This window comes from Carcharodon carcharias, chromosome 2, assembly GCF_017639515.1.
Source record: "Carcharodon carcharias isolate sCarCar2 chromosome 2, sCarCar2.pri, whole genome shotgun sequence".
Classification (NCBI taxonomy): domain Eukaryota; kingdom Metazoa; phylum Chordata; class Chondrichthyes; order Lamniformes; family Lamnidae; genus Carcharodon; species Carcharodon carcharias.
The window spans coordinates 85,553,121-85,580,046 of NC_054468.1; the positions used below are offsets into that span (position 1 = coordinate 85,553,121).

The following is a 26,926-nucleotide window of genomic DNA, read 5'->3' on the forward strand; positions in this document are numbered from 1 at the left end:
ATCTACACAAATAAATAAACGTTAGGATCTGTCAAGCTGGGTTCCTCTCTGGGATCAGACTTGTCCAGTGGTAACCTCAGCTGGGATCATAACAAACAAGGAGAGATCTAAGAACCAGGAATAGAAAGCAAATGGAGAAACATGAAAGAGAGTACAAACGTGATGCAAAAGAAATATTGTCAAATGGAAAAGGAAAAGAGACAAGGGATGGATGACAGATAAGATACTAGCAGTGATGATCGAATGGGGAAAGAAAAGAAACATACCTAATAATGATGCAATTGGAAAGAAAATAAAGAATGCCTGAAGGCAGGCTAAAGAAAAATAGTATAATGAGATGTGCGATGAAGTATTGGAACTGAAAAGGAATCACAAAATGAGAGTTCTGCACCAGAAGGTGAAATCTTTGACAGACCTAGAGAGGGATGCCAATAGATAGTGCATAAAAGTCAAAGATGGTAAAATATCGTTTGAAAATGATTCAGTAGCAAAAGGATGGACAGAATACCTAAGTGAATTGTACAATGATCCAAGTCGAGGCAGTCCTCAAGGCACAGAGTTAAACAAAGGATCAAACAATATGATATCAGAGGTAAAGAATGCTTTGAAATTGATGAGTACAGGAAAATCGCCAGGCATAGATGAAGTAATAACAGAACATCTAAAAGCTCTTGGGGAAAGAGAATTAGAGGTGATAACAGAAATTTGTGATCAAACATATATCAAAAGGATTTATTCTAAGTGACTTGGGACATGTGTTATTCATCGCCTATCCAACTCGCCCAATTAAGCCTTCCTATGCCTAGCCAACTGAGGTCCTTGAGTGGCCAATTATTCTACCAGTGGCATGGGGGGACCAATGCCATGTGGGGAGACTGCCAGGCTCACCTTGGTGGCCTCCCTGTGACCTGGTCAGGTCCCTCTTGCTCTGGAGGAACCCACGGCAATGACTACCCCAGAGGGAAGGTCCCCCGCTCCCCCTCCACCCCTTTAAACTGATCATCCCTTCTCCCCTTGCTGGGGCCAGCCAGGCAGGTACTAAAGAGCCACCAACCTCTAAATGGCCAGCAGCTCTTGGAGGCAGGACACCCTTAAACTCTGGGAACCCGGACGCTAACCAAGTAAGCACCTGATTGGCTTTCAATCACACCAGGGTGCTTGGGAATGGCCTGGGCGGGGTTGCCATTGGCTCTCCAGCTGGTGGATGAGCCCTCTGCTGTGGCCATTAAATCTAGCCCAAAGAGTGCAAAATAATAAGTAGGATAAATAAATTAAACCTTATATCACTTCTACAGAAGTAAGGAAAATTGAAGCAAAGAAAAATGTTTTAAGTAGTTAAAAAGTAAATTTTAAATATACATCAGGGGAAACTTCTTTACTCAACAAGTGAGAATTGTTTGCGATGATCTACGAAGCAGGGAAGCAATAGTAAAAGCATCTCTCAGGTGTGAAAGATGCCTAAATATGAGGTCGATTGGATACAAGTTAAATACATTCTTGGGTAGAAATTGGTTTATATGCATTTCCAGGCATAGAATGGGCTTAGAGTTTGCACCAGATCACTGGACGCAACTAAAGGCCCCAAAATTGTTTTGCTATCTTATTTATATAAAAATAGGTGGACTGACAGCACTACTCACACTGTTCAGGCAGTTCATCTATTGATGGAATAGATGTTACATATTGCTGGCACCATTTAAAGGCAGTCTGCAATTTAGCTTCGAGCAAGAGTGACTGAAGATTATGGACAATGGCAGGCACAGGAGAAACTGTAAGAGCCACCCAATTTGCTATTGCTGGGTTGGAGTAAGGATGGAGGAGGTCAACAGGACGAGGGGTATCTGCTATATATCAAGAAGCAGGAAGATATCAAGGCAAGCTGCTCGCCAGAGGTGGGAGAGCAGCTCAGTGCCTGATGCTGTGAGTTGTATTAAAGGATTTCATCCTAGTTGTGCTGACATCAATGGACACCAGTTTTTTCAATCTTGTTGCTGCAAGACACTCATTCTATTGGCAGTATGCATCTGTGCCCCAATTCCTGAGAGGAATATCCCTTATCCCCAAGCAGCCAGCATACATTCATTGGTCTAGATGAAACAGGAGGGCAACTGAGGATTGGCAAAGTCCGAAAGTGTCATGGCTAGCAGTACTGACATATCAGACACAGGCCTGAATGACTTTTCCCTGTAAACATTGAACAAATGGAAAGCTCTCTCTCTTGCTGTGAGACAGTGCTGAGTCATGATGTGAAGCAGTTCTTGCCCATCTTGTTCTACAATGCTGTGCCAGTGTAGCTCAGTCTGGGCACTAGCAGGGTTCTGGTATTTCCCTACAATGCTGTGTCAATGTGGTGCATTCCAAGTCCAATCTTTCTCTTCTTTCCTGAAACTCCATGATTCATGCTCAGATATTATCCCACAGTAAGTGAGAGTACTCCAGTAACTCTTTATGAGTCAGCCTAGGTCATGAGTGCCAAAAGGCTATTCAGCTGTGGAGGGCATCATAATCTCGTCCTCCCCTGATGTCCACACATGTTTTTTTGTGCAGGACAGTCACTTTTGAGTGCTCATCAGTGAGGGCCCTGAAGGCTGTGGGAATTCAACACAGACTAGAAATCCAAGTTGAAGTTATCTAGTCTGTATGACATTGACCTACTCTGGGTTGTGCTTCTAGCCCCATAGGATGATTTTTATAATGGGTACCATGCCAATTTTACACTCAGTGGTAAGTTGAAAATCAAACTCTGATTCTGATATTCAGAAAGCCCTCAATGAGGTAAATGATTAATGTGATATTTGAATAACTTAATATAAAAGCTTACCTGAACAAAACATCTCCCAACATCCTGAAAGGTAAACAATGAGAATTTAACCAACAAGAAAATGGCAACCATGACATTTCTAAATGTCCATTGAAAAGTATTCATAAGGGTATCTTCCATTGGTGACTGGTGGTTGTGTGCAAGCACGCTGACCTTTCGCTCCTGGGTACTGAGGTCAAATCTAACCCAAAAGTTGTGATTTAGCATTATCTTAATAGTGGGACCCCTGGGGAGGAGGAATTATTGCAGGAGTCGTACACAAACAGAGGTAAAGCAGACAAGCAATCAATCAAAGCCTTGCAGATGTGCTTAGAACTGGGACCTATCTATTGTGGGCAAAGCTGTTGCCAATTTTCTTCCTCCTGTGATACCATTTGGATGGTTCTATGCTGTTGTATGGTGCCACAAGTGCTGATCACTATCCAGAGGCTTGACCAACCGAAGCCTATTCTGCAGAATGAACCTAGACAGCAAGTGCTGGCAGTGCTGCAGAGAGAGCATCACTGCCTGACTCATCAATCCATACAATCATGCTTTTCTGTCACTAGGACCAGGTAGTAATCAATAATCCGATTCTGCTTTCTTGCCTCCTGTCTGGGATAATTGAAACAGTGCTAGTGCTGTCCTGGGTGAGGTCAGTTCCGTGCTGGTGAGGCACTGGGAGAGAGTTACTCTTTTATAAAGTACTTCCCTTCACCCTCAGTCAATAGTTCTTCCTGGCCTGCTCCACATCACACACCATTTCTCACCGAATAGGGTAGGGACGTTAAGCAACACAGGATAACTCTGCCTCTCTCTCCCTGCTTATGGCATTGCCAATGCACTGTTCAGTGCTTTGCCCAGTACAGCTCAGCTGAGATCATAACTTGACCCACAGCTGTAAACCTTTGCCCCAAACTTCGTATCTCCAACATCTTATTCTGCCACATTGCTCTTCCAGCTCATACCCCAAAGTTAGCAGCCTTGAGCATTTGCCTAGCAGGAAAGCCATCAAATGAGAAATTTCTTCATGGGTTGTATGTCCAGAGGAACAGTGCAAGGAAATTATGGTAAAATCTGTGTTAAGTACAAAAATCAGTCTCTGCAAAATTGGTGTTTAGCTTCAGCCTGCAAGAAATATAGAGACATAGAAACTAGGAGCAGGAGTAGGCCACTCAGCCCTTCAAGCCTGCTCCACCATTCATTATGATCATGGCTGATCATCCAACTCAATAGCCTGCTCCCGCTTTCTCCCCATACCCTTTGATCCCTTTTGCCCCAAGAGCTATATTTAACTCCTTCTTGAAAACATACAATGTTTTGGTCTCAACTACTTTCTGTGGTAACGAATTCCACAGGCTTATTACTATCTGGGAGAAGTAATTTCTCCTCATCTCAGTCCTAAATGGTCTACCCCATATCCTCAGACTGTAACCCCTAGTTCTGGACTCCCCCACCATCGGGAACATCCTTCTTGCATCTAGTCTTGTTAGAATTTTATAAGTTTCTATGAGATTCCCCCCTCATTCTTCTGAACTCCAGCAAATATAATCCTAATCAACTCAATCTCTCCTCATATGTCAGTCCCACCATCCCAGGAATCAGTCGGGTAAACCTTCACTGTATTCCCTCTATAGCAAGTACATCCTTCCTCAGATAAGAAGAGCAAAATAATATTCCAGGTGTGGTCTCACCAAGGCCCTGTACAATTGCAGCAAGACATCCCTGTTCCTGTAATCGAATCCTCTGGCTATGAAGGCCAACATACCATTTGCCTTCTTTACCACCTGCTGCACCTGCATGCTTACCTTCAGCGACTGGTGTACAAGGACACCCAGGTCTCGTTGCACATTCCCCTCTCTCAATTTATAGCTATTCAGATAATAATCTGCCTTCCTGTTTTTGTTACCAAGGTGGATAACCTCACATTTATCCACATTATACTGCATCTGCCATGCATTTGCCCACTTGCTCAGCTTGTCCAAATCACACTGAAGCATCTCTGCATCCTCTTCACCCTCACATTGTGAATAACTGGGGTCCCAGCACCGATCCCTGTGGTACCCCACTAGTCATTGCCTGCCATTCAGAAAAAGACCCGTTTATTCCTACTCTTTGTTTCCTGTCTGCCAACCAGTTTTCTATCCATCTCAATATGCTACCCCCATGTGCTTTAATTTTACACGCTGATCTCTTATGTAGAACTTTGTCGAAAACCTTCTGAAAGTCCAAATAAACCACATCCACTGGCTCCCCCTCATGAACTCTACTAGTTACATTCTCGAAAAATTCCAGTAGATTTGTCAAGCTTGATTTCCCTTTCATAAATCCATGCTGACTCTGTCCAATTCTGCCACTGTTTTCCACGTGCTCAGCTATTAAATCTTTTATAATGGACTCTAGAATTTTCCCCACTACCGACGTGAGCCTGATTGATCTATAATTCCGTTTTCTCTCTGCCTCCCTTTTTAAATAGTGGGGTTACATTAGCTACCCTCCAATCTGTAGGAACTGTTTCAGAGTCTATAGAATCTCGAAAGATGACCACCAATGCATCCACTATTTCTAGGGCCACTTCCTTTAGTACTCTGGAATGTAGATTATCAGGCCCTGAGGATTTATTGGCCTTCAATCCCATCAATTTCCCCAACACCATTTCCCTACTAATACTGATTTCTTTCAGTTCCTCCCTCTCAATAAACCCTGTGTTTCCCAAATGATGTTGCTGGAGGAGGGAGCACTGTAAGAGTTTGCTCTGCTTCCTTCAGGAAGGTTGAAACCAGCATAGTATAATCCGACAACCTTTGAAGCTGTGTCATCTCTTGACAGTGAGAGTGAAATTGACCCCCATCAATGACCCTAAACAGCCTCGTACCAAATTATTTTAGAGTTTTGCAGTGAGCTCCTGACTCACAATGAGCCCATTCTATTCGATTGATGTGGACCAATTTCATCTCCAGTATGTAGAAGTCTTGTACAACAACAAAAATAACTGGAAAAACGCAGCAGGTCTGACAGCTTCTGCAGAGAGGAATACAGTTAACGTTTCAACTCGAAACGTTAACTGCATTCCTCTCCGCAGATGCTGTCAGACCTGCTGAGTTTTTCCAGCTATTTTTGTTTTTGTTTCAGATTTCCAGCATCTGCAGTATTTTGCTTTTATCTTAGTGTAGAAAGTCTTATGTTCATTTGACATTGTAATACATTTCAATCCCTTTCAAACAAAATAAGATATTTGGGTTTTAACTCAATTGCACTCATGAGTTGCCTGGAGTTCTTTGTAACAGGGAAGCCATGTTGGTCAGTCACTGGGGAAGAGATCTCAGAGAATAAGGAAGAGAAATTCTGTGTGTGACACTTACCCAGATACAACCAGCTTCACCCTTACTTTATAGGAGACGAGAATTCCCCAAACGTCATGATCTATTCCTTCTTTTAAGCTGGAAACACAAAATGGCAGTGTTAGTTCCTCTGAGGAAGACAGACGTTAGAAAAAAGCATTTATAGAAAGAGGAAAAAGCCTCTACAGGCTTAATAATTTAACCCTTTTTTAACCATGGGGTAATTGGTTGCCTTTCCTCCACACACCTGTTTCAAAAAACAGGGCTTTGTAATAAGAATTTAATAGAGCTAAGAGGGTGAAAACTGACTCTCATGTCCTTCAGTCCCTTCCCACTTCATCAATATATTCACAGGTAAAGTCATCAATCACTGGGTCCCAGTATTTCATAGGGCCTTAAGGGAACAGGAGTCTGAGTTAGGGTTGCAACACAATTATTGTAATTCTCTGACCTGCACTTCCTTCAAGTCACCTGGATTCGGAGATAGCTGAATTTGCTGTCTGTTGGTCTCCTCCACTTCAATACCCTTTCCTGATAATTTATTTCACAATTACATAACCCTTATAATATTTTGATTTTATAATAAAATGTCCCTGACTTCTCTGCCTATTCCTGGACTTCCTTATTTTTAACTTGTATTCCTTTGGATTTGAACCCCTCATCATAGGGGACAATCTGCCTAAATTAGCTTTGTGGATTCCCTCCATAATCTTGAAAACTTCAAACAGACCAACTCAGCACCTCCTCCTCTCAGATTTTAAAGATTGATGTACTCCAACACTGTTGGTTGAGTTCATCCTCAGCCAACCATTGCACTGCCTGCCTAAATCACACCAAGAAAGTGGCAGAGAATGGGTTGAAAATGTACCCACAGTGCCAGTAATGCAGCACTCCTGGGCTTCCATCTAGCTGGGTTGCTGTGAGGATCTGTTGAGAAGAGTAAGGCTTTCACAATGGGAGGGCGGTGGGGGGAGGAAATCGCAAAGAGTCACCTTAGATAACAAGCATGAATAGTCTAAATGCATTAGTGGCAAAGGTGAAAATCTAAGGACAGGTCACTTGCCAACACCATCCCTCAACTGCAGTCAGAACATGACATTTGTCATCAAATTTAAAGAGGTTCAGAAAACCTTACAAGGGGGTCAATCGCTTCCATATTACAATTAGAGGTAGGTTTCTGCATTTTGGACACCTAGAATTCTTCAAAGGTATTCTATAAAGGAAGTTCCAATGTTATTTTGGCCATACAACACTGTTAACAGAAATACATCAAGTAGGCAGTGCTTCATACTGACCACAGCCATCATCTGCAGTTTTGGCAAATGCTTAGTATGCCAACAAACACAGAAGTGACCCTCATCAAGTCAGATATTTCCCACTAATATTCATATTACAGCTGCATAGGGTTTCTGTAATGAGTGCACCCTGTGTCAAGGCAAATTATACATTGGGGGCTTCAAACAGGTGTTGGGCTCCTTATTTGCATATGCAAAAGACCAAAGGTCTGCTGTTTCAGTCATGGGCAATGCATCTGATTCTTTTAGCCTTTACCATTATGGTTAGTCCCACACTTAGAGCCAGAAATGTGATATGCTCCCTGCCTACTATACTGATGCCTCATAGTGGGCCTATTAGTGGCCAAAAATGGCTGCATCACAACCCAATTTAGAAACTAGTGCCAGGGCATGGGTTGGCATTAAGTTGGTATACAGCTGTAAGGGGCCATGGGGATGGGTGGATCATGAGTTGGGGCTAAGTTGGTATAGGGGTTATACAGAGCCATGGGGGTGGGTAGTGTTCATGGTTGGCATGGAGGATGTGATGGGCCATTGGGGGTGGGTAGATGGCATGGGTTGACATGTATGGACATGGGGAGTGGGTGAGTGGTGATGGAGTGTGAGGGGTGAGAGCTAAAGGGCCTAATGTTTAAAAAATAACCAGGACAAAGACCCATGGAACAGAGGCAGCTGTTTTAAACAGCATGCTTTGACAAATGGCAGCCCTTGTGGCCGCCTTCGATCTGCAACCGGGAGCGGCGGTCTTGACTCTGTCCAATATCCAACCCCCAGGATGAAGATCCCGCCATTCAGGGCACTCTTATCCCTGAGGTGGATGCAGTGAGCATGAAATATCCTGACTCTACCTACCAGCCATGGGAGCAAAGATTTGGGCTGCAGGAGGACTACTTTTAGCTTGGAGGATGAATACAATACTGACTGGTTGGGCAATCAGCCTGTTTTTGTGTTGTAATTTCTACCTAATTGTAGTTGCAACTAAACATCAACACAAATATCACTGCAGATATACATAAACAGCACAATAGAGTATGTACACAAATATCGACTGTGTACATATACATGAATATCACAACTTGCATGTAAATAAGTGTTACAATTTGTACATGCATCACTGAAATTCTTTGAACACACTGAAGTCCCCACACCAAAACATAATCTCATGAGTGAGGACTCCATTGTGTGCAACTCCGTTTTGCATTCTCAGAAATCTTTCTCCACCATTACTGTAATGCTACACATGATTTGAATAGATTAATTGTGTTAAAGGGGGCTGAAAATTGTTGCTGATGACTAAATGAGGTGGTGTTCACTGCACATACCTGAATCCCAACACAAACACAGGGAACATTTTACATGTAAGAGATGGATCTTCAAAAGAAAATGTTGTCCCGTGAGTTACTCATTGCACTATAAAACCTGCTCCATCTTACATAGTGGTAGAAGCCAAGTTGGTGTCCGCATGTCTGATTTTGCCATCCAGTGCCACACCATGCTTCTCACTGTTATTAGCAATTATAGGATAGAGTGTGTAGACCTTCTTTAGAGTGGAACCTGGAGCCACCTGTTCACTGATTAAGAATCAACACAAGTGAAATACAAATGAACACAAACTTCAAACACATATTGTACATACTGCAACCCCATTTAAGTCCTAGAGCTACTATATACTGTCCATAACCACCCAAATATACTCCATAAACATTGATAATAAACCATTTAAGCACTCCAAATATACCCCATCATCTCTACAAGTATAACCTGTAAACATGTTAAATGTGACTCAGAAGCACTTCAAACACATGCTGTAAATAAATCCAAATACTTCCCATAAACATAAACAGCCTGACTGGGAGTTTCTGCACTGGGTGGAACTGACTGAAATAGTGCAAAGGATCTGGGAATTTAAAGCATAAGTGAAATATGCCCATAATTGTTTCCATATTTTACATTGGTTCAAAAGTCAATTCATCCAAAGCAGTCCCTGTCCACAAAAGTGGCTATACCCCCCTGGATGGCATGGCTTGCTTCTGTTGATTGGGCCCATTCAGAGCATTTACCATCTTGCAGCCTGAATTTCAGGTGCACAGGCACCCATGATCACTTTGATCTGTTGTTGATGAGCTACAGTGACCAGCAGTCAGCAGTCAGATCTGTTTCACATACTGATGCTACAATTACTTTAAATTAATTTGTAACCAACAGTTAATTGAAATCACAAATGGACCTGTTTCTTCCTCTCCCAATGGGAACAAGCAGTAAATATTGGGAAATAAGAGTACTGGTCTGAACTGGTGTTCATTTTAAGGTATACAAGACCAATTGCAGCAAGTACTTGAACAGATCTTCAGTTTTAATTAGTTCAATTCTGTAATCTTGAAGCCCCTTTGGCCAATTTTTAAAAATATTTGTTCATGGGATGTGGGCATCGCTGGCTCAGCCAGAATTTATTGCTCATCGCTAATTGCCCTTGTTCAGAGGGCAGTTAAGAGTCAACCATATTGCTGTGGGTCTGGAGTCACATGTAGGCCAGACCAGGTAAGGACGGCAGATTTCCTTCCCTAAAGGACATTAATGAGCCAGGTGGGTTTTTACAACAATTGACAATGGTTTCTTGGTCATCATTAGACTTTTAATTCCAGATTTTTATTGAATGCAAATTCCACCATCTGCTGTGGCGGGATTCAGAGCCTGGGTCCCCAGAGCATTACCCTGGGTCTTTGGAATACCGGTCCAGTGATGACACTGCTATGCCAATGCCTCCCCAATCAATAAGCAATTGCGACCGATAACGCTGCTTGATCGTACTGATTTGGGGAGATTTTTGTTTTGGGCTTATTTTAAGTGAAAACTTAGGCATAACTGCACCTCTGCAACACTGGCATAGTGTCCGGTGTATTCTGGGCATGCTTTCCCAATTGCACCCCGAGCTGAAACTCCTGGTCCTTACATTTTGATCACAATGACACTCAAGGACTAAAGGCACTAATTTGGGAAGAACAAACATTGGAAACAAAGGTTGTGGAGAAGGTATCATAACAGGATTTTGACCAGGATTGGGTTGTACGTCGAACAACCTAAGGGTCATAAAGCATTGAACAAAGGTAAAACTCAACTAGAATTAAGTAGCACTGCATGTACCGCTCAGAATGTGGTCTTAAGATGAATGTTTCAAAACAGTAATAAACAAAGTTAATGGTCAGACATTTTATTGTCTCTAGCTTTTCAAATCTGTTATTATTAAGAGTAAGAATTATATTCAACACTGTTGACCTATTGCAGGCCAGAGGCCAACAGGTTACACAGAAATGCAAACACATTGCTCTTCAAGAGGTGTGCATTTATTTTCTTTGTGTCTGGGCCGTTAAACTGCTGAGAACCGGACTGGGATGTACAAATTCTTCACCTGCTGCCTTTATCGAAGAAAGAAAAGGTCACATACTGAGCAAACATTTCTTGTCTCGCTTGTACAACTTGCTACTAGGAAGCTGTACCAAAATAGTGTTCTGAACTGGACTTAGTGTTTCACTTACTCCGCTTCTTCTTGAGCCACTGCCAGGCTGTATGTGTCATGCGAGAACAGCACCACTGACGTAAACTGATCAACTGAGGGCAAAGACAATACAGTTGAGAATCTGTGAACAGTTCAAAGATACACCATCATGTTCACTGTATGAAGAAAGAAAGAGTTTGCATTTATCTCGCATCATCGCAGCCACAGGATGTCCCAAAGCATTTTAAAGACCATGAAGTACTTTTGAAGTTGTTGTAATGGAGAAAACACAACAGACTATTTGTGCAAAGCAATGTCCCATATAACCTTGACATGATCTGCGTTTTGGCATCTATTTTAATTAATTAATTGAGAAGGGAGCATCTTGGCAGCGTTTATGAACTTATGGATTGAATTTTTTCTGCCCACTGGCGTTATGGTAGGCATGAGCAGGCAACATGGCAGGAAGTCTAAAAATTGGTTTCACAACATTGTGAAACCAGTTTCCAATTGTCTGCTCCGCCCGTCAATGGCAGGCTGCGTTTCCCATAGCTGCACTTCAGGATCTTCATTGTAATACATCTGCATATCATTTTAAGCTCAGCTCGCCAGAATCATCCCCTCAAGTTGGATCATCCAATCATATCAGCATGGTTGCATGCCGGTGTGTTTCACAACGGCATTTATAAGGCATGCACCTGGCAGGCTGCACTTCGAGGGGAACTCGGAGGTGAGAGCACAGCAATATTGCTCAGGGCTTGCGAAGGTCGCCTGTTGGACCTCAAGATTGAGGCACCGCGCATTCAAGTGAGGGCACAGGCAAGTCGCTTTTTCCTGGCTGGCTGGCAATGCAGTGCTGAGGCAAGGGCTGCACTGCGTTTGAGCTGAATTGAGGGAGTGGCAAAGGCTGCACTGTGGTTGATGGTAGTGCACAAACATTTGTGGGAAGGGGGGAGGAGAGAAGCATTAGGAAGCCCGCATTAGGAAAACCTTGTATAAAGTGACCATTCCTCTGCAGCTGAGACAGTTCAGGTGCCACCACATTGACATGCTGGGAATCGGGCCTCTAGCTTATTTGCCCAATCAAGCAACGCAGAGGCCTGAAAGTGCCACTAAATGCTCCAGAGCTTTTCATCCCTCGGGCACAGACAACAAACTAATGAGCGTTTTAGTGGACTGCAGAACAATCGGATGACTGGGCACATTGTACAATTTCCATGCGAAAGCTGACTGTGGGGTAGTCACTGATTGAGGTGCTCACAGCCCCTTGCAATGTCATCATCCTGGTTTGGACCAGTCTCCCCCATGGTTCAAGCTAACAGTGCAGCCTTGCTACACGGTTTAGGAGAATGCCTGCGCCTGAGCTGAGATCATTGCATGCAGTCCAATGGGCAAAGCTGCCGCCAATCGTTAAGATGGAGAGGAGTGGAGGACGGTTAGGTTTCGGGCAGCCATGCAACGCACTAAACTCTGGCCAACCAAGTGGTGGCCAGCACTCCCTGGGATGCTTTAAGGGTCTTCAGACTTAAAAAAGGAGAGGGTTTTTCTTATTCATTCACAGGACGTGATCTGCATTGTCTGGGCCAGCAATTATTGCCCATCCCTAATTGCTCTTGAGAAGGTGGTGATGAGCTGCCTTCTTGAACCACTGCAGTCCATGTGGTGTAGATACACCCACTGTGCTGTTAGGAAGGGAGTTCCAGGATTTTGACCCAGTGACAGTGAAGAGACGGTGATATATTTCCAAGTCAGGATGGTGAGTGACTTAGAGGGGAAATTCCAGGTGGTGGAGTTCCCATGTGTCTGCTGCCCTTGTCCTTCTGGATGGTAGTGGTCGTGGGTTTGGAAGATGCTGTCTAAGGATTCAGAGTGAATTCCTGCAGTGCATCTTGTAGATGGTACACACTGCTGCTACTGTGCTTTGCTGGCAAAGGGAGTGAATGTTTGTGGATGTGATGCCAATCAAGCAGGCTGCTTTGTCCTGGACGGTGTCAAGCTTCTTGAGTGTTGTGGGAGCTGCATTCATCCAGGCAAGTGGGGAGTATTACATCACACTCCTGACTTGTGCCTTGTAGATGGTGGACTGGCTTTGGGGAGTCGGGAGGTGAGTTACTCATTGCAGGATTCCTAGCCTCTGACCTGCTCTTGTAGCCACAGTATTTATATGGCTAGTCCAGTTGAATTTCTAGTTAATGGTAACCCCCAGGTTGTTGATAGTGGAGAGATTCAGTGATGATAATGCCATGGCGATGATTAGATTCTCTCTTGTTGGAGATGGTCATTGCCTAGCAGTTGTGTGGCACGAATGTTACTTGCCACTGGTCAGCCCAAGTCTGGATATTGTCGAGGTCTTGCTGCATTTGGACATGGACTGTTTCAGAAAAGAGGAGTCTTGGATGGTGCTGAACATCATTCAATCACCAGCGAACATCACCACTTCTGACCTTACAATGGGAGGAAGGTCATTGATGAAGTAGTTGAAGATGGTTGGGCCAAAGTCACTACCTTGAGGAACACCTGCAGTGATGTCCTGGAGCTGAGATGATTGACTCCAACAACCACAACCATCTTCCTTTGTGCTAAGTATGACTCCAACCAGCTGAGAGTTTTCCTCCTGATTCCCATTGACTCCAGTTTTGCTAGGGCTCCTTGATGCCATACTCAGGCAATTGGGGCCTTGGTGTCAAGGGCAATCACTCTTACCTCACCTCAGGAGTTCAGCTCTTTTGACCATGTTTGAACCAAGACTGTAATAAGGTCAGGAACTGAGGGGCCCTGGTGGAACCAAAAATGGGTGTCAGTGAGCAGGTTATTGCTAAGCAAGTGCTACTTGATAGTACTGTTGACGATTCCATTACTTTACTGATGATCGAGAGTAGACAGATGAGGCAGTAATTGGCCGCGGTAGATTTGTCCTGCTTTTTGTGTACAGGACAAACCTGGGCAATTTTCCACCTTGCCGGGGACATGCCAGCATTGTGGCTGTACTGGAGCAGCTTGTCTTGGGGCGCAGCAAGTTCTAGAGCACATGTCTTCACTACTATTGCTGGAATATTGTCAGGGCCCATAGTCTTTGCACTGTCTAGTGCCTTCAGCCATTTCTTGATGTCATGTGAAGTGAACTGAATTGGCTGAAGACTAGCATCTGTGATGCTGAGTCCTCTGGAGGAGGGTGAGATGAATCATCCACTCGGCACTTCTGACTGAAGATCATAGCAAATACTTCAGCCTTATCTTTTGCATTGGTGTGCTGGGCTTCCCCATCATTGAGGATGGGAATATTTGTGCAGCCTCCTCCTCCAGTGTGTTGTTTAATTGTCTACTACCATTCACAACTGGGTGTGGCAGGACTGCAGAGCTTAGATCTGATCCGTTAGTTGTGGGATCACTTAGCTCTGTCTATCACGTGCTGCTTATGCTGTTTGGCATGCAAGTAGTCCTGTGTTATAGCTTCACCAGGTTGACACCTCAGTTTTAGTATGCCTGGTGCTACTCCCGGCATGCCCTCCCGCACTCTTCATTGAACCAGGATTGATCCCCTGGCTGGATGGTAATGATAGAGTGGGGGATATGCCGGGCCATGAAGTTACAGATTGTGTTTATCAAATTACAGATTGAGTACAATTCTGCTGCAGCTGAGGGCCCACAGAGCCTCATGGATGCCTAGTCTTGAGATGCTGGATCTGTTCGAAATCTATCCCATTTAGCACGGTGGTGGTGCTACACAACACGATGGAGGTTATCCTCAATGTGAAGGCGGGACTTTGTCTCCACAAGGACTGTGAGCTGGTCACTCCTACCGATACTGTCATGGACAGATGCATCTGTGGCAGGCAGGTTAGTGAGGATGAGGTCAAGTATGTTTTTCCCTCTTGTTGGTTCCCTCACCACCTGCCGCACACCCAGTCTAGCAGCTATTACCTTTAGGACTCGGCCAGGTCGGTCACTCTTGGTGATGGACATTGAAGTCCTCCACCCAGAGTCCTTGCCACCCTCAGTGCTCCCTCCAAGTTGTACTCAACATTGAGGAGCACTGATTCATCAGCTGAGGAAGGGCAGTATGTGGTAATCAGTGGAAGGTTTCTTGCCCATGTTTGACTTAATGCCATGAGACTTCATGGGGTCCAAAACCGATGTTAAGGACTCCCAGGGCAACTCCCTCCCAACTGTATACCACTGTGCGGCCACCTTTGCTGGGTCTGTCCTGTCAGTGGGACAAGACATACCCAGAGATGGTGATGGTGGTGTCTGGGATATTATCTTAGTTCCTAGTACACCCATGCTAACACACACATTTCTCTCTTTCATCCTGCAGGAGGAGGGCATCAAGATCATGGAGCATGGTGAACTAGCTGTATGCCTTGTGGCGTACAGAGAGCAGAGGCGATGGATAAGAGAGTAACGGAGGTGCCTGGCTGTGTAGAGGGAAGAGTAGCACCCTCAGGAAGAAGGGGTGGCTGGGACTCCTGTGCACACTATTAAAATGCCAGCGAGCCATCGCTGACCCAGGGTCTATAAACAGTGCTTGTCATTCCCGCAGATGACCGAGGACCAGTGTTGCCGAAGACTGCACATGTCCAAGGAACTGGTCGGTCACACCTGTCACCTGCTGCGGGATTTGGCGCCATAGGGACATGGAGGGCATCCACTGCCAGTGGTTGTGAAGGTGACCACATCTCTCAATTTTTACGCCACTCTGTGGGATATCTCAAGCCTCCACCTACAAACGTATCCACGAAGTCATGGATGCGAAGGCATACAACTTTGCGCTTTTCGCCCAGGGCCAGGAAAGCCAGGATGCAAGAGTGCTGAGATTTGCACAGATCTCAGGTTTCCCACAGCTGAAGGGTGCCATCGACTGCACTCACATGGCATCAGATCTCCGTCTCAACAAGTGTGCAACAATGTCAACTGCAAGGGCTTCCACTCGTTGAATGTTCAGCTTCTGTTTGACCACCACAAATGCATCCCACAGATCTGCACATGGTTCCCAGGAGTAGCCACGACCCCTACATTTTCAGTAGGTCGCAGATCACTGATGTCATTCAGAGTCCACAGGGGCTGCAGGGCTGGCTCTTTGGGACACGAGCTACCCGCAGAAGATGTGGCTGATGATACCTGAGCGGCGGCCTCAGAGAGCAGCAGAGAGAAGGTACAATGAGGCTCAAGCTGCAACTCATACTTGGGTGGAGCAAACCATCGGAATGTTGAAAATGAGATTCCAGTGCCTGGACCGGTCTGGTGGAGCCCTGCAATACAGCCCACAGAGTGTGTCACGCATTGTCACTGCCTGCTGCATCGTTCACAACCTGGCGCTGCAACAGTGAGAGGAGCTGGCTAAGGACACCCGTGCCCAGACTGTGCTTCCTGACTGGGCTCAGCTGCAGCTCATTACTGCTGAGCTGTGTGGCTGTTACTGTGGTTGTGCTTGGTGCTGGCTGTGGCTGTTCCTGCAGCTGCTGTATTTCTGCAGCTGTTCCTGCTGCTGTGGGATTTCAAGTGGCTGTTCCTGATGCTATTTTCCAGTGGCTGTTCCTGCTGCTGTGGGATTTCGAGTGGCTGTTCCTGCTGCGGGATTTCCTGTGGCTGTTCCTGCTTCTGTGGGATTTCGAGTGGCTGTTCCTGCTGCTGTGGGATTTCCTGTGGCTGTTCTTGCTGCTGCAGGATTTCCTGTGGCTGTTCCTGCTGCTGTGGGATTTCCTGTGGTTGTTCCTGCTGCTGTGAGATTTCCTGTGGTTGTTCCTGCTGCTGTGGGATTTCCTGCGGCTGTTCCTGCTGCTGTGGGATTTCAAATGGCTGTTCCTGCAGCTGCTGTATTTTTGCGGCTGTTCCTGCTGCTGTGGGATTTCGAGTGGCTGTTCCTGCTGCTGCGGGATTTCAAGTGGCTGTTCCTGATGCTATTTTCCAGTGGCTGTTCCTGCTGCTGTGGGATTTCGAGTGGCTGTTCCTGCTGCGGGATTTCCTGTGGCTGTTCCTGCTTCTGTGGGATTTCGAGTGGCTGTTCCTGCTGCTGTGGGATTTCGAGTGGCTGTTCCTGCTGCGGGATTTCCTGTGGCTGTTCCTGCTTCTGTGGGATTTCGAGTGGCTGTTCCTGCTGCTGTGGGATTTCCTGTGGCTGTTCTTGCTGCTGCAGGATTTCCTGTGGCTTTTCCCGCTGCTGTGAGATTTCCTGTGGCTGTTCCTGCTGCTGTGGGATTTCCTGTGGTTGTTCCTGCTGCTGTGGGATTTCCTGTGGCTGTTCCTGCTGCTGTGAGATTTCCTGTGGTTGTTCCTGCTGCTGTGAGATTTCCTGTGGTTGTTCCTGCTGCTGTGGGATTTCCTGCGGCTGTTCCTGCTGCTGTGGGATTTCCTGTGGCTGTTCCTGCTGCTGTGAGATTTCCTGTGGTTGTTCCTGCTGCTGTGGGATTTCGAGTGGCTGTTCCTGCTGCTGTGGGATTTCGAGTGGCTGTTCCTGCTGCGGGATTTCCTGTGGCTGTTCCTGCTGCTGTGGGATTTCCTGTGGCTGTTCCTGCTGCTGGAGGAGGGAAAGGTATGGTGGGGGGGGGGAGGTAAAGGGAAGGGGGAGAGACAGAGAAAGAGGAAGTGCTACTGCTGCTGCAGGATAGGGAGGCCAGGAGGCAAGGACAGTTTGGTTTAACATCCAAGGTGGGTGTCTGGACTTCTGTTCAGTGGGGGCTGAAGACAGCTGTGTGTTTTGGAGGGGTATGAGAGAAAACCGCTGCAGAGGCTTGGGGGAAAAGGGGTGTGCGTGTGTGTCGTTTAAGATCTTGCCAACCCTACCCCCCACCCCTCCTCGCTCCAACCGTGTCTGAGTCCAGGTAACTGGTGCTGCCTGGTGAAGAGGGACAGGGCTGACTCCTGGGTGCCAGGCTGCCTGGTGAAGACATTGCCCTCCCCCTACAGGAAGAACATCGAGGCTCCCATCCACACTCCATTCCACCAACTGACATCCACCTACCCTCCACCCTTTCCCTCCTGTGTCCCCCTCTCCTTTACCCCGCTCCCTCCTCTCCTCTCTGTTTTTGTCATCCCAGAGGAGGAGGTTACACCATCCTTTCCCCTTCTCTCCAGATTGAGAAATCATTGGATATAGAGCTTGGGGTGGGTGTGGCTCAGCCCTTATGGCTGAGACAGGGTCGCCTGTAGCCGGGCCTTCGGTTGACTGTGGAGGTGGTGCTGTCACCGGTAGTGGGGCCGCCTTAGAAAACTTATGTGGGTGCAGCTGCTTCTGCAGCCCCTGCTACTCCCGTGACCCCCTCACCCTTCTGCCCCCTCACCAGGGCCCTGGGGGTGAAGAGCTACACCCACCCTGAAATGACAATCAAGGCCTGCAGGAAGGCTATGGCTGGAGTGGTCGGCTCCTCAGCCATCGTCATGGCCTTGAAAGTGAAAGACATCATTTTCTTCAGGTCAGAGCGGGCGGTGCACCTGGTCCTAGAAAAGGGCTCACGGTGGGCAGGATCTTTCTGGCAGTGGACCCCTTGGAGGCCACAGCCCAGAGGATCATCATTTCCAATGTCCCGCCCTTTGTCCCCAGTGAGCTCCTCCTCCCCCACTGCCATCAACTGGGGGAGGATAGGCCAGGGATTGCACCGATCCCGCTCAGCCTCAAGGATGCAGACCTCCGACGGGTATACTCCTTCCGGTGCCAGGTTTTCATCCGCTTGGCCCTGGAGGAGTGCATAGAGAGGGGCTTTAATGTGAAATATGAGGGGGCTGCCCACAGCATCTTCTGGGCTGTGGATGGTGTGCTGTGCCATGCCTGCAAGGAGGTGGGGCACGTTCGTAAGAACTGCCCCGCCTTCAAGGTCGCCATTGTCACTCAGGCGGCCACAGCTGGTACTGCCACTCCTTCCCCTGCCACCACTCCATCTTCCTTCCTGCAAAGGGAGGTGCCACCGACAGCCACTGCCATCTCGGTTGCCGGGGAGACCAGACAGGGGGCAGCCCTGACTCACTCCTCTCCCAAAGTGAAGGGGCACAGTCAGGGACCCATTAACCTTAACTAGACACTCTGCGGCAGTGTACAGAAGTTGGATCCGGGCGATGAAATGTGTCCTGAACCTGAATGCTTGCAGACTCCCAAATAAATATTTGTGATCCACCCTGTTGAACACCTCTTGGTCAAGGGACAGAAAGGCGCTCGACAGACCAGTCCTCTGGGAAAAGTGGATAATGTGCTTGACCAGGTGGATGTTATCAAAGGTGGTGCGGCCTGGGATAGTGTAGGATTGGTCAGGGTGGATCATGTGGTCCAGCACACTTTGGAAGAGGAGTGCGTCAGGGCTGCCCCCTGTCTGGCTAATTGTATTCTATCTTTGTGGAGCCTTTCCTGCGCCATTTGCGCAGGAGGTTGTCGGGATTGGTTCTGCGTGGGCTGGGCATCGGGGTGGTCCTCACGGCTTACGCCGACAATGTGCTCCTCATGTTCATCGACCCAGCTGACCTGCGGAGTGCCAGGAGGTCTACTCTGCCACATCCTCTGCCAAGATCAACTGGGACAAGTGTCTTCATTGGTCAGTGGCAGAAGGATCCCCTACCCTGGCTGGTGAACTGTCAGGAGCTGGAGGCCAAAGTCACCACTCGCCTGCAGCTCTGGACAGGACTGCTCCAAGTGCTGTCTTGCCGGGGTTGAGTTCTGGTTACAAACCAGCTGATCACTGCCATGTTGTGGTACTGGCTGGTCAGTTTGACTCCTCCCCTGGATTTTGTCACAAAAATCCAGAGAATGCTCATTAACTTCTTCTTGGACAAAAGGCTGCGCTGGGTCGCAGCTGGAATTCTGAGTCTCCCATTTAGGTAGGGCGGTCAGGCGCTGGTGTGCCTACACACTCGTGTGGTAATGTTCCACTTTCAGGCCCTGCAGTGATACCTTTACGTCGAGCCCCCTCCGAGATGCTGTGCCCTGGCGACGTATTTCTTCTGCCAGGTGCACGGCCTGAATTATGACTTGCAGCTTCTGTTTATAGACCTGAGGGGCCTGCGTGGCTCCTTGCAGGTGTTGCCCGTCTTTTACCAGGACCTGATCAAAGTCTGGAACATGGTCACCTCGCGACGCAGCTCTCCATCGTCAAGAGTAGCAGCTATCGTCAGAGAGCCACTGCTCAGGAATCCGCCACTCCACCCTTTTCAGTGGCTGGCAGAGGGGAGGGCTGTGGCTGCTGTGGTGACCAGGGTTGGGGGCATGCTGGGTGGCGGAGGAATGGATGCTTCCACAGGAGTTGGCGCATCGCACGTCTGTGGATGTCCGGCTCATGGCCAATGCCATTCAAGACCTTAGGACAGTCGTGCTTGGCCTCATCGTCATTCTGGGTCTCAAGGTGGCGCAGGTGTGTGGTGGTCTTCCTTCTGAGCGTACCCCTGTTTGGGCGGAATTCCACATTGGCCCCAAGCCCCGAACCCTCCCTTGGGAGCCGGTGCCCTGCAACCTGAGCCGCCCCGCAGAAATGCCCTCCATGGCCTCCTGTATGGGCTGCTGCTGCACACTCTTCGCTTCCTCGCCCTCGCCTGCCACCCCGGCATGCCCTGGTGTGCCTTGTTGCCATCCGGCGGTGGAGGCCCCCATTGGGGGGCCCTCTACGGAGGTGTCCTCCCACTTTCCATTGGGGACTTGGGATGGAGGGTGTCGGTTCACAGACTCCCAAAATACCTGCGTCTTTTGTAGCCTTGTGGAGTCCGTGGACAATGTCTATATAGGGTGTTGTAGGCTGCACCCCCTTTTCAGTTATTTAAAAAACCTTTTACTTTGTTTTGTTTGCACTTCAGTCCCACGCTCCTGATCTATGGGCACCCGGTGCGGAGGGAGGCCAGAGGGAGGAGGACCTCCTCGTGAGCCAGCTCCTGAGCCTAGCCAAGATAGCTATTAACAGGTCCAGGCAACGGGCGATCGGGGGTGTCGTCCGACCCGACTGTCTGCCCCTCTTCTACGGCTATGTTTGCGGCCGGGTGTCCCTGGAGAGGGAACATGCGGTGTCTGCCGGCACTGTCGAGACCTTCCATGCTCATGGGCACCGCGGGGACTGGGGTGTTTTATTCATCCCTTTAATCACATTTTGATTTGATGTTGTTAAGTTTCCTTTGCATTTTGTCTTTTGTGTTTGCTGTTTCCCTTTAAGGGACTGCTTTTATTTTGTCCCTGATTTTGTTAATTTAGTTTACTTGTTTTGACTCAAAAGGGTTTCATCTTCTTAACCTTCTTAACGCAGCTGCTATGTCTTGGTGCTCCCCCAATATCCACAGCGGAAGTGGAGGCAGCCTGCTGACTGCTACACCCTGTCTGTGATGGCCTTAGCAGGCATCCTCTGGAGGGCTGAGACCTGGAGGGCCTCAACTTCTTTTTGGGGTCCTGCTGTGTGGCAGTGGCCCCCTCCTCAGCCTGTGGAGCTGGAGCTGCTGAGGTCACAGGAAGAGGGGATTTGGATGGGCTGGACACTCCTGGAGTCACCTGGGTGGATGGCCCTGGGCTGTGCACCCACAGATCCTCCTCTCTATGGGTACCCAAAGGCCCCTGGCTGACTCCTTGAGGAGAATGGGAAGCTGGAGTGAGATTAAGCTGCCCCGCACACCTCTTGTGTTGATACAGCTGGAGGCTGACTATGGTGGCATCGATGGAGTTCAGCCCGCACAGTAGTGAAGGACTGATGTCCTGGACCAAGGTCTCCATGGCAGCTGCCATCCTAGCAGTGTTAACCTCAGTGCATTGGCATGTCAGTGCTATCCCCTCAGACTGAAGGTGGACTGGCTCCTCCATCATGCCTGGCAATCTGAGGAGTGCAGCAGACATCACTTTCTGATGTTCCCAAGCTTGCCTTTGCAGCTTCAGCAACTGTGACATGACTGAGACCAGAGGCTCGTTATCCGACTCAAACTCAACTGATTTCTGATCTCCAGCAGTCCTCCGAGTGCTGGAAACTTGGGAAGGCACTGCCTTCGCCTGCTGTGGACTAGACAGTGCGATGTGCTCACCAGATTGTGATCCCAAGGATACTCTAAAGTTTGGTCCCACCAAGGTGAGTATCTCTGCGCTGGTGGAGGGTGTGGGTGAGGCTGTGATGGGATTGCAATGAGCGTTTCAGCAGATTTATCTTCTGAGGTGTCTTCAGGGCTTGAGTTGAGGACCTGGGATATAGAACCCCCTTGGCTGTTTCCCAGATGTGCCTGCGTAAGCAAGGAGAAATAATTAGTACATGGCAGTGACCTGTGAAAGAGGACACATCACTCGCAGTATGGCTGTCTGATGGAAGTTGCACTGCTGGACCCTCACTTGGTTGAGCATTGTTGACCTCACTGTCAGCACAGGAATGGTCCAGATCCTCACCAGTCAGCTGGATTATTCCATTTTCAAAGTCTGTGAGGACCTTGGTTTCAGGCATTCCTCCGTCAGTCTGTGGTCTCCTTTTTGTTGTGTGCCGGCTTGTCCTGCATGAATACAGATGAAGAGAGTGTATGCAGGATGCCTGCCAGGCCAGATCATAAGTACACCTGACCTGTGTGGATGGTAAGTGATGCCATGGACAGGGTGAGGACAATGAAAGACATGACAATGTGAGAGGGTGAATGGTGATGCCCCTTGAGCTGGCAGTGAGTGAGGGCCCTCTGGATGTGTGATGGGTTTGTGAGTGCATGAGTTGAGAGTGAAGAGAAGATTGACTTACCCTGGTGGAACGGAGAAGTTCAATCATCCTCTTGTGGCACTGGGTGGCTGTCCTCTTTTGTAGGATGCTGGCACTGACCACTGCTTCCGTCGTCTGCCAAGCTGGATTGGTGATGTTGTTACCCCTCCTATGGCCAGAGAGGGGATAGAGGATATCACAATGAGCCTCCACTGCATCCAAAAAGTGTACCATGGAGTCGTAACTATCGGGGGAGCTGCAGTCTTCTTGCCTTTTGGGGTCATGTCTTCTGTGCAGCAGTCCAGGGCTGGTAGCATTGAGAGATGTGCGCGCAGCTGGTCTTTAAATATGGCAACCGGCGTGAGGAAGTGGTGATATGACAGCATAGCAGGTGAATCGGAGGCTGCCCACCAGCGAAATGGTGTGTTTCCCAGGAATGTATGATTAATGAGGTGGGTTTGGGGTGATATGGTGTGAGAAGCCAACATTGCGGCCGGTGGGTAAAACATTCTTTTTCCCGCCGCTAGCATACAGCGCAAATCTGGGAGGATTCTGCCCTATGCGGTAGATTTTAAATTTGATACCAGGACATAAATTAGAGTAGCAGATCAAATGCCAGAAACTGACCAATTTTCATTTCCACAAAGTACAATTGCTCAGTGCAATTGAACAGATCGGGATTATGCCTGAACTAGCATCCTTGTAGTATGGACCCTTGGGATCTAATTGGCGATATATCAGATTGCATTTTGCATTTAAACATTTTTTTTCTTTTTATTCTTTCATGAGAAGTGGGCGTCTCAGGCAAGGTCAGCATTTGTTGCCCATCCTTAATTGCCCTTGAATTGAATGGCTTACTAGGTGATTTCAGAGAGCATTTCGGAGTCAAGCACATTGCTGTGGGTCTGGATTCACATGTAGGCCAGAGCAGGTAAGGATGGAAAATTTCCTTCCCTCAAGTAACTTGGACTGATGTTCCAGAGGTTATGGTGGTAATTTCACTGGCATGCATGGGTCCTGCAGCCGGGTCCAAATGTGGGCCTAAGCCTGCACAAAGTGGGATTGGGTAGGGGATTTTAGCAATGGTGGTCACTTAAGAGGCCGATGTTGGGACTGCCTTCCAATTAAGGATGGCCGCCGCCTCTCCAGATGATACCCATCTGCACATTTGCAATGTGAGTTTTTTTTTAACTGGTTTGGAGACAGGGTCTGGCCTGGCATTTTTTTTAACAGCACCTGTATTTGCTTAAAATATCTTTCAAAATTCAAGGGAAAACATCTTTAATAACTGTTTGATAAGCATCTCTGCTCCTGGCTGCTACCTACTCCATCACTCGCAATTATGTCATGGAGTACAGCTGTGCATGCACTACGCTGGCAGCAAACATAGCTTATATTTCATTGTTCAAACCTAGTAGTAAAGACATTAGTGTTTAATTTGGGCTCTGAATTTGTCTCATTAATTCCTGTAACCTTCATGTCTGAACAGTGAATTAACCTGTCAGGGCCAGAAGGTTATGTCTTACAGTGCCCAGAACTGTTCACAGCACTCCAGGTATGGTCTAACCAGGGCTTTGCATAGGTACAGCATAACTTCTACCCCCTTTTTGTTCTAGACCTCTAGATATAAGGCTAGCATTCCACTAGCCTTATTGTTCATTTTCCTTGACTGATGACATTTTAATCATCTATGTATCTGAACCTGCAAGTCTCTTTGGAACTCCACTGTATCTAGCTTTTCACCATTTAGTAAATACCTTGTTCTATCCATTTTTATTCTATAGTGAATGACCTCACATTTGCCTACCTTGAAATCCATTTGCCACAGCTTTGCCCATTCACTTAATCTATCTTTGTAATTTTATGCTTCCATCTGTTCTGCTTAAAATAATGGCACTAAAGAGTGGAAGCCACCTGGTCCTAAGAATTTGCCACTCTATAGTGCTATGATTTTCTTCACTAATGTCTTCAGCTATTTCTTCAGTGAAACAAATTAGCTGAACACACTGGATACAGAAAAGGCTATGGGCCCCAACAATATCCAAGCCGACCAAAGACTTGTGCTCCAGAGCTAGTTACATCTCTAACTAAGCTGATTCAGTACAGTGTTTCCTTTAAATTTTGTCTTTGTTTTTGCCGTTTCCCTTTAAGAGGCTGCCTTTTACTTTGTCCCTAATTTTGTTAATTTAGTTTACTTGGTTGGCTCGAAAAAGTTACAACACTGACATCTACCTGACAAAGTGAAAAATTTCCCAGGCATGTCCTGGCCACAAAAAGCAGGACCAATCAAACCTGGTCAGTTACCCACCACCACCGCACCACCACCCCCACCCCCCACCCCACCCCACTCAATCATCTGCAAAGTAATGGAACATGTCGTTTAGGGTACTATCAAGTGGCACTTATTCAGCAATAACCTGCTCACTGATGTTCAGTTTCAGTTCTGCCAGGACCACTCAGCTCCAGACCACATTATAGCCTTGGTTTAAACATACACGGACAAAAGAACTGAAATCCAAAGGCAGCATTTGACCGAGTGTGGCATAAGGAGTCCTAGTGAAATTGAAGTCAATGGAAATGAGGGTGAAAACTCTCCATTGGTTGGAATCCACCTAGCACAAAAGAAGCTGGTTTTTGGAAGCTGATCATTTCAGCCCCAGGAAGTTACCACAGGAGTTTCTCAGACTGTTAACCTAGGCTCAACCATCTTCATATATTTCATCAATGACTTTCCCTTGATCCTAAGTTCAGAAGTGGATGTCCATTGCATTCAGTTACATTTGCAACTCCTCAGGTCATGAAGCAGTCTGGACAACATTCAGGCTTAGGCTGGTAAGTGGCAAGTAACATACATTGCACACAATTGCCAGGCAGTCATTATCTCCAACAAGAGAGTGTTTAACCACATCTCCTTTAGATTCAATAGGATTATCATCAATGTATCCCTCACCAACAATCACCTGAAGTCACCATTGACCAGAAACTCAATTGGGCCAGCCATATATATACTGTGGCTATAAGAGCAGGTCAGAAACTGGGTATTCTGCAGCTGAGTATCGCACCTCCTGACTCCTCAAAGTCTTTCCACCATCTACAAGGCACAAGTCAGGAATGTGCAGATGGGTGCAGCTCCAACAATACTCAACAAACTTGACACCACTCAGGACAAGGCAGCCGCTTGATCAGCACCCCATCCATCTACTTCAACAATCATTCCCTCCCACCGGTGTAATGTGGCTATAGTGTGTACCATCTACAAGATGCACTCTAGCCAACGTTGCCACCAACACTTCTCCAACAGCTCCTCCTGAACCCACAACTTCTACCTTCCAGAAGCACAAGGCAGCAGGCACATGGGAACATCACCAACTGTAAGCATCCCTCCAAGTCAAACATCATCCCAACTTGGAAATATATCAGCATTCCTTCATTGTCACTTGATCCAAGCCCTGGAACTTTGTCCCTAACAGCACTGTAGGTGTACCTTCACCGCATGGACTACAACAATTCAAGAAGCTAGCTCACCACCACCTTCTCCAGGTAATTAGGGATGGCATTAAATGTTGGACTTGTCAGCACTGCCTACATTCCATGAATGAATTTTTAAAAATCACCTGGCCCTTTTGTCGTACCTGTTATTTTAACCTTCTTCACAGTCTTGCTGGAATGATTGATCACCTCAACACTGACTTCAACTGGCTCGCCATGGTAAAAAATCTATAAAACAATGTATTTCAAATCAGGACAATATTTCACAAAGATCACATTTGGCCTATTTAATTCATCCTTCCATCCCAACTTACCATCCTGCATTCACAAAATCTAACAACCTGTTGAATAACTCCAAAGCTTTGCATTCATTACTTCATGCGGAGCCCATTCCAGATACTGATCACTCTTCCTATAAAGAATCTGATACCAATCCTGAGCTTTTGCATATTACCAGTTTGTACTTACACACCTCTGTGCTACAATCATGCTTTAACTTTAAGTAATGACTCAGGATTACTTTCATTAGTTCACTTGGTATATTATCAACCTCTCATTTCCTTTTCTTTCAAAGATGAAGAGCTGAACATGATTGTGTTGCTCAGTCCTCTGATGCTAGGGGCAGAATTTTTCTCTCGTCGGGCAGGTGTGCGCCTGACCCGAACGAGCATAAAATGATACACAATGACGTCGAGCGAGTGTCCTGATGTTATCACGCACTTGTGTGATATTTTGGTTGACAGGAGTCGGCAGCATGCCGGCTGACAATTAAGTGGCATATTAAGGCCCTTAATCAACTAATTGACTTGAATTTTTTGCTGGCCATCCAGCCATTCAGTTGGTGGGTGGGAGAAAAGGCCAAGCAGCCTTTGCATTTTTGGCGAAACCACATCCAC

General features: G+C 47.1%; 1 protein-coding gene across 1 annotated transcript in view; it reads right to left on the reverse strand.

The window, feature by feature from the left end:
* Window positions 1-6,158: 6,158 nt before the first annotated feature.
* LOC121287738 (beta-arrestin-1-like) overlaps window positions 6,159-26,926 on the reverse strand; it is a 53,650-nt gene continuing 32,882 nt past the window's right edge. The window contains exons 10-13 of the mRNA XM_041205627.1: window positions 26,174-26,258; window positions 10,970-11,042; window positions 8,870-9,007; window positions 6,159-6,240 (exon numbers count right to left, since the gene is read on the reverse strand). Of these exons, the coding sequence (XP_041061561.1) occupies window positions 6,159-6,240; window positions 8,870-9,007; window positions 10,970-11,042; window positions 26,174-26,258 (378 nt within the window). The remainder of the gene's footprint in view (window positions 6,241-8,869; window positions 9,008-10,969; window positions 11,043-26,173; window positions 26,259-26,926) is intronic.